This window comes from Eutrigla gurnardus (genome assembly GCF_963514095.1).
Source record: "Eutrigla gurnardus genome assembly, chromosome: 4".
Classification (NCBI taxonomy): Eukaryota; Metazoa; Chordata; class Actinopteri; order Perciformes; family Triglidae; genus Eutrigla; species Eutrigla gurnardus.
The window spans coordinates 21,407,290-21,419,844 of record NC_139918.1 but is presented as its reverse complement, the minus strand read 5'-3'; the positions used below and the strand labels follow the sequence as shown (position 1 = coordinate 21,419,844).

General features: G+C 43.1%; 2 protein-coding genes across 4 annotated transcripts in view; one reads left to right on the top strand and one right to left on the bottom strand.

Moving 5' to 3' along the window:
* rab31 (RAB31, member RAS oncogene family) overlaps positions 1-12,555 on the bottom strand; it is a 188,389-nt gene that overhangs the window by 89,117 nt on the left and 86,717 nt on the right. The gene's annotated exons all lie outside the window — the stretch shown is intronic.
* LOC311013017 (band 4.1-like protein 3) overlaps positions 1-12,555 on the top strand; it is a 35,411-nt gene that overhangs the window by 18,100 nt on the left and 4,756 nt on the right. The window contains exons 10-24 of one of the 3 annotated variants that reach the window (XM_084008873.1): positions 388-540; positions 1,102-1,199; positions 1,734-1,909; positions 2,414-2,619; positions 3,046-3,630; positions 4,978-5,031; positions 6,234-6,269; positions 6,745-6,810; positions 7,410-7,595; positions 8,194-8,256; positions 8,753-9,439; positions 10,238-10,270; positions 10,504-10,602; positions 11,973-12,053; positions 12,147-12,245. In XM_084008873.1, the coding sequence (XP_083864999.1) occupies positions 388-540; positions 1,102-1,199; positions 1,734-1,909; positions 2,414-2,619; positions 3,046-3,630; positions 4,978-5,031; positions 6,234-6,269; positions 6,745-6,810; positions 7,410-7,595; positions 8,194-8,256; positions 8,753-9,439; positions 10,238-10,270; positions 10,504-10,602; positions 11,973-12,053; positions 12,147-12,245 (2,622 nt within the window). The remainder of the gene's footprint in view (positions 1-387; positions 541-1,101; positions 1,200-1,733; positions 1,910-2,413; positions 2,620-3,045; positions 3,631-4,977; positions 5,032-6,233; positions 6,270-6,744; positions 6,811-7,409; positions 7,596-8,193; positions 8,257-8,752; positions 9,440-10,237; positions 10,271-10,503; positions 10,603-11,972; positions 12,054-12,146; positions 12,246-12,555) is intronic. The other 2 variants (XM_084008874.1, XM_084008875.1) reach the window with 2 other exon arrangements.

Genomic DNA, 12,555 nt, shown 5'->3' with positions numbered 1-12,555 from the left:
GCATCATTTTGTGCTTTAGCCACCATTTCCCAAGACTTCACTGTTGCTTTTCCCACTCAGTGCCACTTTATGAGTGAGTCTTTATTCTGTCGCCACAGCCTGCATAGAGAATATAAGCGTACCATATGCCTGATTCCACCTGCCTGCTTTACCCTCATTATCACAAACCTGGCTCTGTTAAACTCTACTTAACCCTGCTGTGCACATGGACCTTCAGTATATCCTGTAGAGTTTATGGAAGTTTACATTTTGCAGACAGAAAAAGAAGAGCAATGTTTCTTCTTTGAGATTGCCAGGGATCCTTTGTTACCAAAGTGACACATTGTGAAGGAATTTCATTTGAGTGTTTAACTTTTTGCTATTTTTCTTGGTGTGTGATTTCCCCAGGACTCTGAGGGTGTGGAGATCATGTTGGGAGTTTGTTCAAGTGGCCTGCTCATTTACAGAGACAGGTTGCGGATCAACCGGTTCGCTTGGCCCAAAATCCTCAAGATCTCCTACAAGAGGAACAACTTCTACATCAAAATCCGGCCTGGCGAGGTGAGAACAATAACACTCGTAGAAAACAACTCATTATTTATTATAGGCCTGTCCAGAGAACCAAGGAATGTATTTAATCAGTATCTGCTGTACACCCTGATCCACCTCTAATTTCTTGTCTGGTTTAATATTGTGCTGCTGCTACAGCGTCTGTTGAATTAGCTTCCATTTGAGCAGCATTTTACAGGTTCACCAATCCTCTAAAGTGCTGCTGTTTGTTGAATATTCTATCCTATCCCTGTCCAAAACTTCCCGACTCAACAGATCCACACTGATATTTAATAAAACGAATCCACTGATGCTGCATATTTTATTCAAACTATATTGGCTGTGGTGGCCTTACACAGCTGTTTAATGTAGGAAGATATGAATAAGGGGATCAGGTTGCAGAATATTTGGATATCAATATTTATCCAAGCAGTTACTTTTTTTTACAGATAAAAACAACTCAGAGCGTCATGTTAGCATTTAATATCATTAAAGGTTATTTAAGATAAATGAATAAACATGATCTAAGTTGCCTTTATAGTGAATCTGACCAGTGTTATTTCCCTGTTGCAGTTTGAGCAGTTTGAAAGCACAATTGGTTTCAAGCTTCCAAATCATCGCGCTGCCAAAAGGCTCTGGAAGGTTTGTGTCGAGCACCACACGTTCTTCAGGTAAGAAACAGAGGACCTTTGACTGTGAGAGGAAATAATAGATTTTTGAAGCTGCTGTTTGTAACTTGTCAACAAAACCTCATATTTCCCAACTGAGATGTCATGTTTTCCTGCTCTGTTATCATGGTCACTAGCAGTAATATGTGATTCAAAAACAATCACCTTAACAGCAAAAAGATTGTATTTTGTTTTACCAAGTCTTTGACATCCTTTTGTTGTTAATTGGTCAAAGCCATGCCAGTCCTGTAAACATATGTTTACTGATAATCACATTTGACGATTTCTTTGTACTGAAATAGAAACGGTGCTCAGTGTGTTAGTAATTGTTGCCTTTTGGACAACATGTGAAGTTTCTTTGTGCTGCTTTAAGCAAAAAAACTGGTCTCATGGGTTCTTTTGAGTAGCAAGCCAAGCCCGAGGGCCCTCCAGAGACTATTCAAATGAGTAGGAGTTCTAATGTTTTACAGGGTGTAACCTAAATCTGCTATTGTTATTTCTTTTTTGATTAATGCCAGTGTTTGTAACTTGTGACAGGCTCATATCCCCTGAGTCTCAACCAAAGAAGTTCCTGAGCCTCGGCTCCAAGTTTCGCTACAGCGGCAGAACGCAAGCTCAGACCCGCAGGGCCAGCTCTATGATCATCAGACCGGCTCCGCTCTTCGAACGCTCCACCAGCAAACGCTACAACATGTCCCGCAGCTTAGACGGAGGTGAGGAGCAGTTGAGGGACTTCATAAATGGTTAACTAAAGTGCAACCAAATATCCATTGTATTTTGATTAGAAGCTACTTTGAGTCACCTGCTCTCATTTTTCTTAATTAATTTCATAATTTTATAATTAAATGTTATTTCAATTATGTTACAAGCACATACTAACATACATTTCTGGGAGTACCCCAGTTAGATCCAATTATTGTCTTCATCTGATTATTCTGTTTTCACATGCATGCATGTAAGCATAGTCGGTGTAATGCTGGAACTATTTATTTTACCTATGATTTCACTTGAATTCAATTTGCGCTGCAGTTCTTAATGAAACCTTGCAAAGAAAAAATGTCTGGCACACAAAGCCACAATGGGTGTTATAACAATGTGCAGAAGCAAATCAAACCCTTTATTCCACTGCTCACTTTTCCCCCTGGAAGTTAAAACGGACCATACAGCATTTTTCCAGAAAATGCCTGGTCAGTCACATCCATCTTATGTTCCTCCAGCACCCATTACGGAGAACCATGAGACTCTCATGAAGGACAGCGGCGCTGACGGGGCAGCCAAAGTCATCGCCAAGGGAGACATTATCACCACGGTAACAACAGAGAAGAAGGCCGAGGAAGAGAAGGCGGAGCAGGAGGATGCTCAGATGGATGCTGAAGAGACACAGGAACCAACTGCCATTACATCGCTCAGACAAGACACAAAGGTAAACCGCTGTCCAACCAGTCAGTGATGGTGCATTTATTGTGGAGGCTTTAGTTGTCTTCGTATTTGGTTCAAAGAGAGTGAACATATATACATCTGCCACAAGGTTGTCAAAGAACCAGATGGCGTTTCTTAGAAGCTGCTGTATGTTGTTTTTTTTTTGTTTTTTTAGAGTTTTCTTTCTTTATAGACTTCTTAAAGGCTGATGAGAATTTCCCAGTTGCTTTCAGCTTAACCCACTGCAGCAGACTACGCCTAAGTGCTTCTTCTTGTGTGCGCTTTACTAATTAGCTTTTCTTTTCTTCTCTTTCCTTTGACCCCACACAATACTTGTGTGTGTGTGTGTGTTTGTGTGCTCACGCCTATTCGCCCCCTTCCCTTTTGCTCCTCTCCATTTACAAACACTCTGTGTTGACACTCCCATCAGTGCTCCTCTCATCTGTACACAACCGATCCCCTCCGCTCTGAGCTCTCACTCCCCTCATCTCCTATTTCATCAACTAAAGTACGCCGGAGGCGCAGGGAGAACGCACGTAAACGGGCCTCTTCAGTCAGTCCAGCCAAGAACAGTGCTGGCTGCCGCCGTCAGCAAGCCCTCGCCGACCGCAAAGCCGCCCTGCTGGACGAGCAGGTGCTGCTGCTCTCAGCCCGCAAACAGAGGCTGGAGCAGGGCAAGAGCCGCGGTGGCACCCTCTTCTCCTTCTCCCTGCACCTTCCCGACTTAGCCTCCTTCCTGGATGAGGACGGCTACATCTCTTTTCCCGATCTGTCAGAGATGCGCTTCCTCCCTTTGTGTGCGCAGAACTTCCTGCCCATTAAGTCACCATCACTCATCCCCTGCTTCCTCTTCATCTTTTTCTTCCTGCTCTCCACCTCTTTCTCCGTCCCCTACGCCCTCACTCTATCCTTTCCCCTGGCGATGTGCCTCTGCTACCTGGAGCCCAAGGCAGCCTCCCTGACCGCTTCCATAGCCCAGGGTTACCATGACCATGACAGTTCAGAGGAAGAGGAGGTGTGTGTGTGTGTGTGTGCGTATGTCTGTTTGTTCCAGTACTCGCCTCTGGCTTAGAGTGACTGTTCATTATGACAGTTAACCACTACTATCCCTGTCCTGTATTTGGCTCTGCTGTTTCACCACTTCAGAGCCGACCTGGAGACTGTGTCGGTCCCAGTGTCTGTCAGTTGTCCTACTTTCAGAACCTCATCTCTGCCCAGTCACACTCTCGTCCTGTAGACTTCATCCTCATCACACAGAGATGAACCTGCAAGTCTCACCATTTCATATTTGATTGGCTTGCATTTAATCCATCTAAACGAGAGGGTTAGACACAAACATTGTCATTTTAGTCCGTCTGAAATTTGGCCTCCTCTTGACACATTTATAACATTTGTGCATAAGCTTTAATGAGCATCACTAGTAAAAAAAAACATAAAATAATATCAAGTCATACTGCAGTGTGAAACAGTTCATCATGAAAATATTTCTATTTCCATTAAGTATTTGACTGAGCGTGTTTATTAGAACATTTAACATTCCTATCTTTATTTAGTGACTAATACTTCACCAAAAAAACATAGCATTGTGCCTAACCCTGCTCAGTGTTATCATCCACATTCATGGCTTCACAGTATAGAAAGTGACCGCTACAAGATCATCAACTGCATGGAAACACGTCCATATTAAAATATGTACTCAGTCTCTCTGCATTGCTATCGGAGCAAAGCAGCACAAATTAAAATTTAAAATTATTTAAATTTAACTGCTGAAAAGGGCCAACAGTAGATAACTGTAGTGTCAAGGTGTTTGTTTTTCCCTCAAGCCACACCCTTTTAAATCACAGATGTCCTGTAAAGCATGCTGTGTTGCAGAGAGACTGTGACAGTTAAATGCATCCACATCACCCCTAGTGTCAACATGCATGGAGAGGAGGGGGAGGGCCTGAAAGTCAGGTTACTGGTTGTCAATTTCTATTATCTAGTAGTGTGCTTGACCAACAAAGCACAGCATATATACATATAGACAATACACAGGATTCAGCCCTGTCCAAATCCAATGCAAATTTAATGTTACACTTAACTGTTAACGTGACTAACCGAAGGTTTCAACTTCCTCTGAGTCTGTTTTGCTTGCTTATTTTTCTTTTGCTTTTTTTCTTTCTGTTGTTTTTGTCCTAGCCTTATCTGCAGTGTCGTCTGATAGTGTGTAGCTTACAGAAACAACCAGTGCATTTCCATTCGTTCCATTTGTAGTTTTGAACAGTCTCTGGCGATGAATGCTTTTTCAAGGGTTTTACAAGTTGGGTTCTTGTTGTTTTCCTTCTTGCCACTCGGAACGGTTTTGATCTGTTTGTGAAAGCAGACTGACAGCGAACAAACTGACTTTGCCTTTGATGGAGAGATGACTGCCACAGAGGTTTGTACATCAAGGAATAACAACATATTTAAGGCATGAAAGACATGTGGAGCAGAAAAATACACTGATGTTAAACCATAGATATAATGTCCATTGAAACATTTAGGAGAATTTGTTGAAGTCCCGCATGTGACGCATGCATTGCATCTTGATATGCCCATTTAGTTCTTCTTTTTCTCTTTTTTTTAAATGTTAACACACATCATATGTTTATCAATATGTCTTTTCTACTGGCAACCTTTCAATAGAGCCAACGTCGTGACCTTACATCTAGGCTAGTTCACTTCTGGTCTCTATAGACTGTTCACTAAACCTCGCCCCCTTGTTGAACGTTGACACACCTGTTGAGCTTCGATTTCTTTGTTAGAATTGTGTGAAAGGGGTCTTAAATATGCAGTGGATGGCTACAGACAAAATATAAAACGTGTATTCTGACTGTTTTCCTGGCTAATGCACTTTAGTCCAAGTATTTTGGTATGAGTATGAATACCAAGATCAGACTGAAATTTAATTTAGATAATAGAAAGTTATCCTATTTAGCCACTTTAGCTTACATACTTTTTGTTTTTATTTCCACACAGCCTGTTTTCACTTTAAAAGGTTTGTGAAACGCAACATTAAGCAGCGTTGGCGTTGGGTTGCTGTAAACTTCCCCCAATTACAATAAAGGACAAGATAAAGTTGCTAAGGCAACCCTAAACTCTGATAGCAAAAAAAAAAAATGGCACATGGTGGATCTACTAGTCTTTTTTTTTTCATAACTTGTGGCCCCACAAACTAATATAGCAGCTACTGATGTGTTCCTCTGATGTGCCTGTAGGTGGCAAGCTAATTAGTTGCACATGCTAAAAGTTGCAGCATAAGCTAACAAACACATTGTTTAATCCATTGTTTATACCTGCTTTTGGAAGGTACCATTTTTATTATACCTCCGTGTACACCACTTCAACCTGTAGAGAAATTCAAAGCTTGACGGGCCTGCCACGCCTAGCTATGGTTGCTAAAGCTATGATTGGACAGATGCTGTTTGGGGGAGGGGTTTAGCGAAAGCTCCATTTCTGTCACAATATTCTTTACATTTTTAACTCAAAAACTATCCTTACCCTCTCATATCTCACCACTTGAGTGTTTCTTCTTGTTCTAATGAGTCTTTTCCTCCTCACCTTACACTTTCTGTCCTCCCCTCTTTTACTTGCTGTCAGTCGGATGCAGATGAGGACTCTGAGATGCCGACTCAGGTACACTGGGCTCACTTCATGGCCCTGCTCAGTGCATCACACCAGCACCACCAGATGCACTGAGCCACCCAGACATCAGTCACTTTGTACTGTCTCTCCACCTTGGCTTGCCTGCTTCCGCTACTGTTGACATGCTCACTATCACACCGCACACACCAGCCATTCATTCTTGCCTGAATTCACTTCACAGCTGGCTGCTGCAAAACTGTCATTGCTTCTTAACACACCATTCTAGCTCATTGTTTGTAAATGGTGGATTCATATTTCCTTTTTCCTGTTGCTGCAACCAAGAGTCGTATTTCATAGTTTTCAGGCTCTTTCTAATCCATGCCTTTTACAGTGAGTTGTCTTATGCCATCATGTCATATAGTTGAAGACAAAGCTCCCAATATCTCCTGACAAGAGTCTGAAATTGAATGTGGCATAGCATCTACATCTGTTGATTAATTCAACAGTTCTTCTTTTGTCTTTACAGTATAGTTTCGTAAGACGAGTTAAAGGAGAAAACGTTTTTATCAAGCATAGTAATCTGATGCTCGAGGTTGGTAAGAGTGCATGATTGGAAAACGCATGGAGGTGCTTTTTGTATGAAGACTCCTAACTGATAACAAATCCTTAAATACCTCTGCCAGTGTTCTTTTTACTGGAGTTCCTGTGTGAGAGTTTTGATCGGTACAGAGTTCTTGCTGTGAGCATCCAAATAATTCGTTTGCGAGAAATAAACAAATGTGTGACTATATGCATGGATATCATTTATTTTCATTGATTTAAGCTGGTCCTAAATGCTCTCTTAGCATTTAAGTACAAGCCGCTAGTCGTTCAGTTGAGATGTGAGTGGACATTTTGCCAAAATGTTGCTGTTTGTGCGAGCTGTTGCACAGGTAGCCTGCACAGCCTCCTTAACAGGCCTGTGAGCAGTAAACATAAATAATGAAGCTTATAATGCAGTTGAGTTAATTCTGCATTGGTTGAGACATTTTCAGAACTGCATTTTATGCTTCCCAACATTTTTTTAATTTTATTTTTTGGCAATTCATTAGCTATGCAATCCACTGTTGCGTACATAAATCATGGCCGTCGTTCCCCTCCGCGCTGCCCCTGGCCTCACCATCTTGTATCATGGTTGACCGGCTACTGTAGGACACCTCGCCTCCGGAAGAGATGGTCAAGCACCAGACCAACATCAGTGAACTGAAGCGTTCCTTCCTGGAGACGGGCGAGAGCCAACCAGGCCTGACCGAATGGGAGAAGAGACTCTCTTCGTCCCCTGCACGCTCACCCAGAACGGATGAAGCACCAATGATAGAGCCACTGGAGCCGCAGGATGTAAGCTGCAGTCCTCAGCAGACTGAATGACGCCGTGTGTGTGGCACATGACATCACAGAGGAGATTTTTTTGCATAAACAAAGACATCAATCTGAAGAGTGTGTGCGTAATGGGTCATAGTGCAGTAAACTCAATAACCATAAAGAGTGTGGCGCTGTACATTTATATTGCAAATGGCTCTAGTCTACATTAAAGGGGACGCTCGATGTAGTAGATTTGTTTGGGGAGTCTCCGGAGTTACTGTGTTAATAAATGTGTCTTTACTTTATCTCATCAGCAACTAATAATTAACATAAATGTGTCTCTGTGATAGATGAAGTCATTAATCAGTAATACGATTGTGTGCTTAGTGACATTACGTGATGCAGTTAGGAGCAGTTTTGTCAGGTTCTTCTTCTTCTTGACAAATGAGCGACACTGATAAATCCTGAAGACTAATCACTGACATCGTGTCTGGCTGTCTGAAATGAAAATATGCTGATTCACTAGAAGACCTTTGATGGATCTGGATTATGTCCCTTTGAACATGTAGTCACACGTCCTCTCGTCCGTCTCAGTCTGAGAGCTTTTTATTGATTTTATTTTTCCTTCCTTTAGGCTCAAGACGAGCAGCCTGCAGAAGAAGAGACAAAAGCAGAGGTGGAACCTAAAGCCACTGAGGTAAAATGCTTCCACTTTGTTTTCCACATGTGAATTTTGTTTCTACCTGTAGCTCCAGACGTTATTGGAGCATGGCATAGTCTTGGATCTTTCTACTGCTTGAAAACCACTAACATTTTTGCGTATTCAAAGTTTTTAAATATGATTCAGGCCTTTTTAAAAACCTATATTAATCAAATCAGATGTATCTTTATTATTCAAACGTGTATATTGGTCAGAGGGGTGACAACAATACAAAAAAAGGAACATTACAGAAGATAGATCACAAAAATACTGATAGAAACTTCACTTTGATAGTTTGATAATAGATGAAACTAGGTCAAAAACTTGATCAAAAGTATGCATCCATGTCCAAATATTTATGGAGCTCAGTCTGTTTATGTGTCATCTCTAGATAAATAGTCTCTTCAACTTATTCTTGCTGTCTTGGCTTTGTTATGCCCCCTGTCTTATTAACTTCAACAGTCCATTTCCAATAAGCCAAGTGTCTCTCCAGGCAGCAGGATATCTGGTGAAATACGTGGCGGATAGTATCGCCACCTCCTCTGGGCCACACGGGATTAGTCCGTCAACCACTATGGATGACGACGTCTTCATGGACGGGACCCTCAGGGAGGTGGCGGAGATGCCGGAGAGGGCAGAGACGAAGGTCAGCCCCGGAGCTGTCAGACAGGAAGTGTCCCAGGCCATCAGTGACAAGAAAGGGATGCTGATTATCTTGAAGGAGGCAGAGGATAAACAAGACTCCGAGGGCAAAGAGAAGAGTGCTGTGGGGGAAGAAGAGGACACTGTTGTCCCTGGAGACACCGAAGCTGAAGAGATTAAGATGCCGTCTGCCTCGAAACTGAAAGAATCTGTCACAGACGACACCTCTGTTATTATAGAAGCCAAAACCACAGTAGTCAAGATGCAGAGCCCGAAGATGGAGATAAAAACCGATGACATGACTCAGATTAAAGGTACTGATTCGCCTAAAAAGGCCATGGCGTCGTGGATATCTGAGGAGGTGAAGACCAAGGCTTCCGAGGTCATCAGTGTGTCGCCACAGGAAGTGAAAGAGATGAAGGCTTCTGGCGCCCTGCAGCAGGAAGCAGAAATCTTCCCCTTCGAAGAGGTCCAAAAAGAACAGTCAAAGTCCAGTCTGATCACAATTTCTGAATCTTCAACTACGTCCTTAGCAGTGGTACTGTATAAAAACTAAAAGCAACAGCTCTCTTTTGGCTTCCTCGCTCCAACACCACCTTCAACCTACCCCATTGCCTTCCCAGCTAAACCAGTCTTAACAGTGTAACCGAGTGCTCTGCATGGCTAACGGTCCCTTTAACACCCAGCCGGTTTCTGTTGCAATCAAGTTGCTGCTTTTCTTTTGATACAACAGTTTGTTTTTTAAGTTGTTGACAGCTAAATCGGCTTGCCTTGCGTTAGCAGCTGGCTCCCACAGCTGATAAGGAAAGAAATGGGGGCTCTGGCTGGCTCCTGTTTGTTTTCTACCGTTTTGCTCTGCTGCACCATTCCTTTCTTTCGGCTCTGTTATCAGTTCCCTGAAAGCAGTGACTTCATAGCCCTGGCTCAGTGCCACCACTGCAGCTTTCCCCACCTCATCCTCCAAAATCCCCTTCTGCCTCCGGAACAAGTCAGGGAAAAAAATTGTATGGGTCTACCTGTAATGAGATTTCACTGTTCTTAAGTAACCATTTTTTCAAAAGCAGATTAGAGGAAAATTTTGCTGCTGGTGGATTCAGCGATTCCCAAAACCGGATTTTCGTTTAGAGGTTTTAGGATTTGTTCAACTTGGCATTTGGTTCAATGGTTTTAATGAGCTACACAAATGGTATTCCATACAATCCCTACAATATTTACTTTTCAGACCTTTCATTTTTCCATCTTTTCTCCTTTCACTCTTTGTCTGATGTTCACCGTGACTTTTGACTTTCCTCTTTTCCTTTCTCTTTGTTGTTCGTCCGTCCCTCTGTCCCATCAGTCAACGCTGGGATGGGTTTCCTCCTCTGAAAAGGTGACCACTCCTCTCTGGTCCTCACAAATTTAAAAATACAAACACTGCAATGGTTTTGGTGTGACTGAAACCTTAATTGTCTTTAGATATTTCTGCCTATTGTATGTAATTCTATAGTGAATGTATAACCTACATAACCATTTTTCTCTTCCAGGTGTGATGTGAAACCGAGTGGATTTTCTTTTTGAAATGGTGAAGCAAAAACATAATCACAGTGCAATTGTTGTTCACAGACATCCACTGAAACGGAGAAGATGGCAGTGGTTGCTACAGCGACCGAGGCAGCGCCGGCCGACTCTACAGGGCCAATGGTGAATATCCAGACCCCAGAGGTAGCAAAGACCGAGATCGTGCACACTACAGCAGAGTTCAGAGGCAATAGTTTAGAAGATCCACCAGGAAAACCTGGTGTTCCAGGCACTGCACCATCTTCAGAGCCAGTTAAACAGTGTGCATTTGCGGAACTGGTAGCAGAAATACAGCCAGAAACAACAAATGTAGGGTTAGATGAGAGCCTGTCTGGCAGCAGCGCTTCGCCAGAGTCTGCAGTGGTGACCTTAGCAGCAGAAAGGGGAAATGAGGAAGTAATAGATGAGAAGGGAGAGGATGCAAGTGTGGAGGAGGAGGCGTTGGATAGTTTCAGATTCACTGTTGCTCCTGCATACATCAGTGATTGTGGAAAGGAAGAGAAGCTGCCTTCAGAGGAGGAGGACACGGAAGATGAATTAGTAAATCTAAAAAGCACAGGACAGACAGAGCACACAGATGGCAAGAGAGTCCAGTTCTCCAATCAAGTGCTGTATTTTGAGGAACAAGTTCCCACAGAGTTAGAAAATGGTATTGAGGAGGCGGATGAAGAGGTAGATGAATGTCCAGCAGCAGAGGACGAGAGACGAAAGAGCTTTCCAGACACCTTGAAACGCTTGCCCTTTGAAAAAGAGAGATACCATGCACAGATGGACAGCTCAGAAGATGAAATGGAGAGAACAGATGAGGAGGAGTCAGGTGGAAAGATGGAAGAAGTGGAGGAGGAGGGACTGCATTTGAAACCGGCAGAAGACTTTCTAGAGGTTTCAAAAGTTGTGGCATCGGAAGAAGTGAAGGGAGAAGAAATAGTCCAAGATAAAGAAAGAGGAGAAATGGAAGAACAAGATCGGAAGTCCAGCCCTCATGAAGTGGCTCTGACTGAACCCCTGACCTCAGACGCCCAACTCACCCGTCCACCTCCAGCTGTGTCTCAGTCGGAGGTAACCCTGCATCAGTGCCAGTGGCCTCTGCCCTGTAACCTCACCTCCACCCTCCCCTCCTGCCAACACAATCTTCCACTAATAATCAAGGGCAAAACTCGACCGAAAGCATGGATGTGCATCTAACTTCACGGTTGGCTGCAGAGCAGATCAGGGGACCTTTTTTCTCATGATGTGGTGCGCACACTTGATCGAAAACCTGTGATTTGCATTCTCCAGTATCCATTCATTCACTGGATCAGGGATTGAAATGCATGACTGCATGATTGTTTAGACATTCAAGCCCTTCAATTACAGCCTTTGGCTTAGTTTATTAGCATGCGGCATTTATTTTTGTTGATTTGATTTAGTGTAAAACAGGCTGGGGCTATTTTACAGCGAATGAGTTGGAGGTTTGGAACTGCTCTACTCCTTCTGCATGCGTTTATTTGTGCCTATTTGCCTTTTTTCATTAGGGTGATGATGTCGAGGTGGGAACCAAAGAGATGCCTGTAGTCCACACAGAGACAAAAACCATTACCTATGAGTCTGCAGAGGTACAAAATGTATACATGTCTACATATTGTGTGTGCGTATGTACAAATACACCCACACACAGTTTCCGAATGGAGTGTTTTGCTTTTCAACAGGTTGACACTAATGGCGACGTCGACCCCGGGGTGTTGATGAGTGCTCAGACCATCACCTCGGAAACCACCAGCACCACGACAACCACACACATCACAAAGGTCAGGGGTTCATCTATTGTCCTCTTCGGTCTCTTAACACTTGAAGCCTCAAACACGACTGCAGCCTATGCAAATTTGCTTAAGCCTTTCTTTCCTGCAGAACTTAAAAGTGAACACCTAGGAGACGAGTGTGTCTTTGTAGTACACACTCCTGCATGGGGAAACACAGACTCATGGTGCTTCAACAAACCTTAATATGGTGGCAGCTGGCTGGAGGGAGATCGCCTGAATGTTTACTACTTGCTATTGGCGATATTGCATGTAATTTCCACTAAATATCACAATATGAGCTTGTGTTTTCTAATACAAA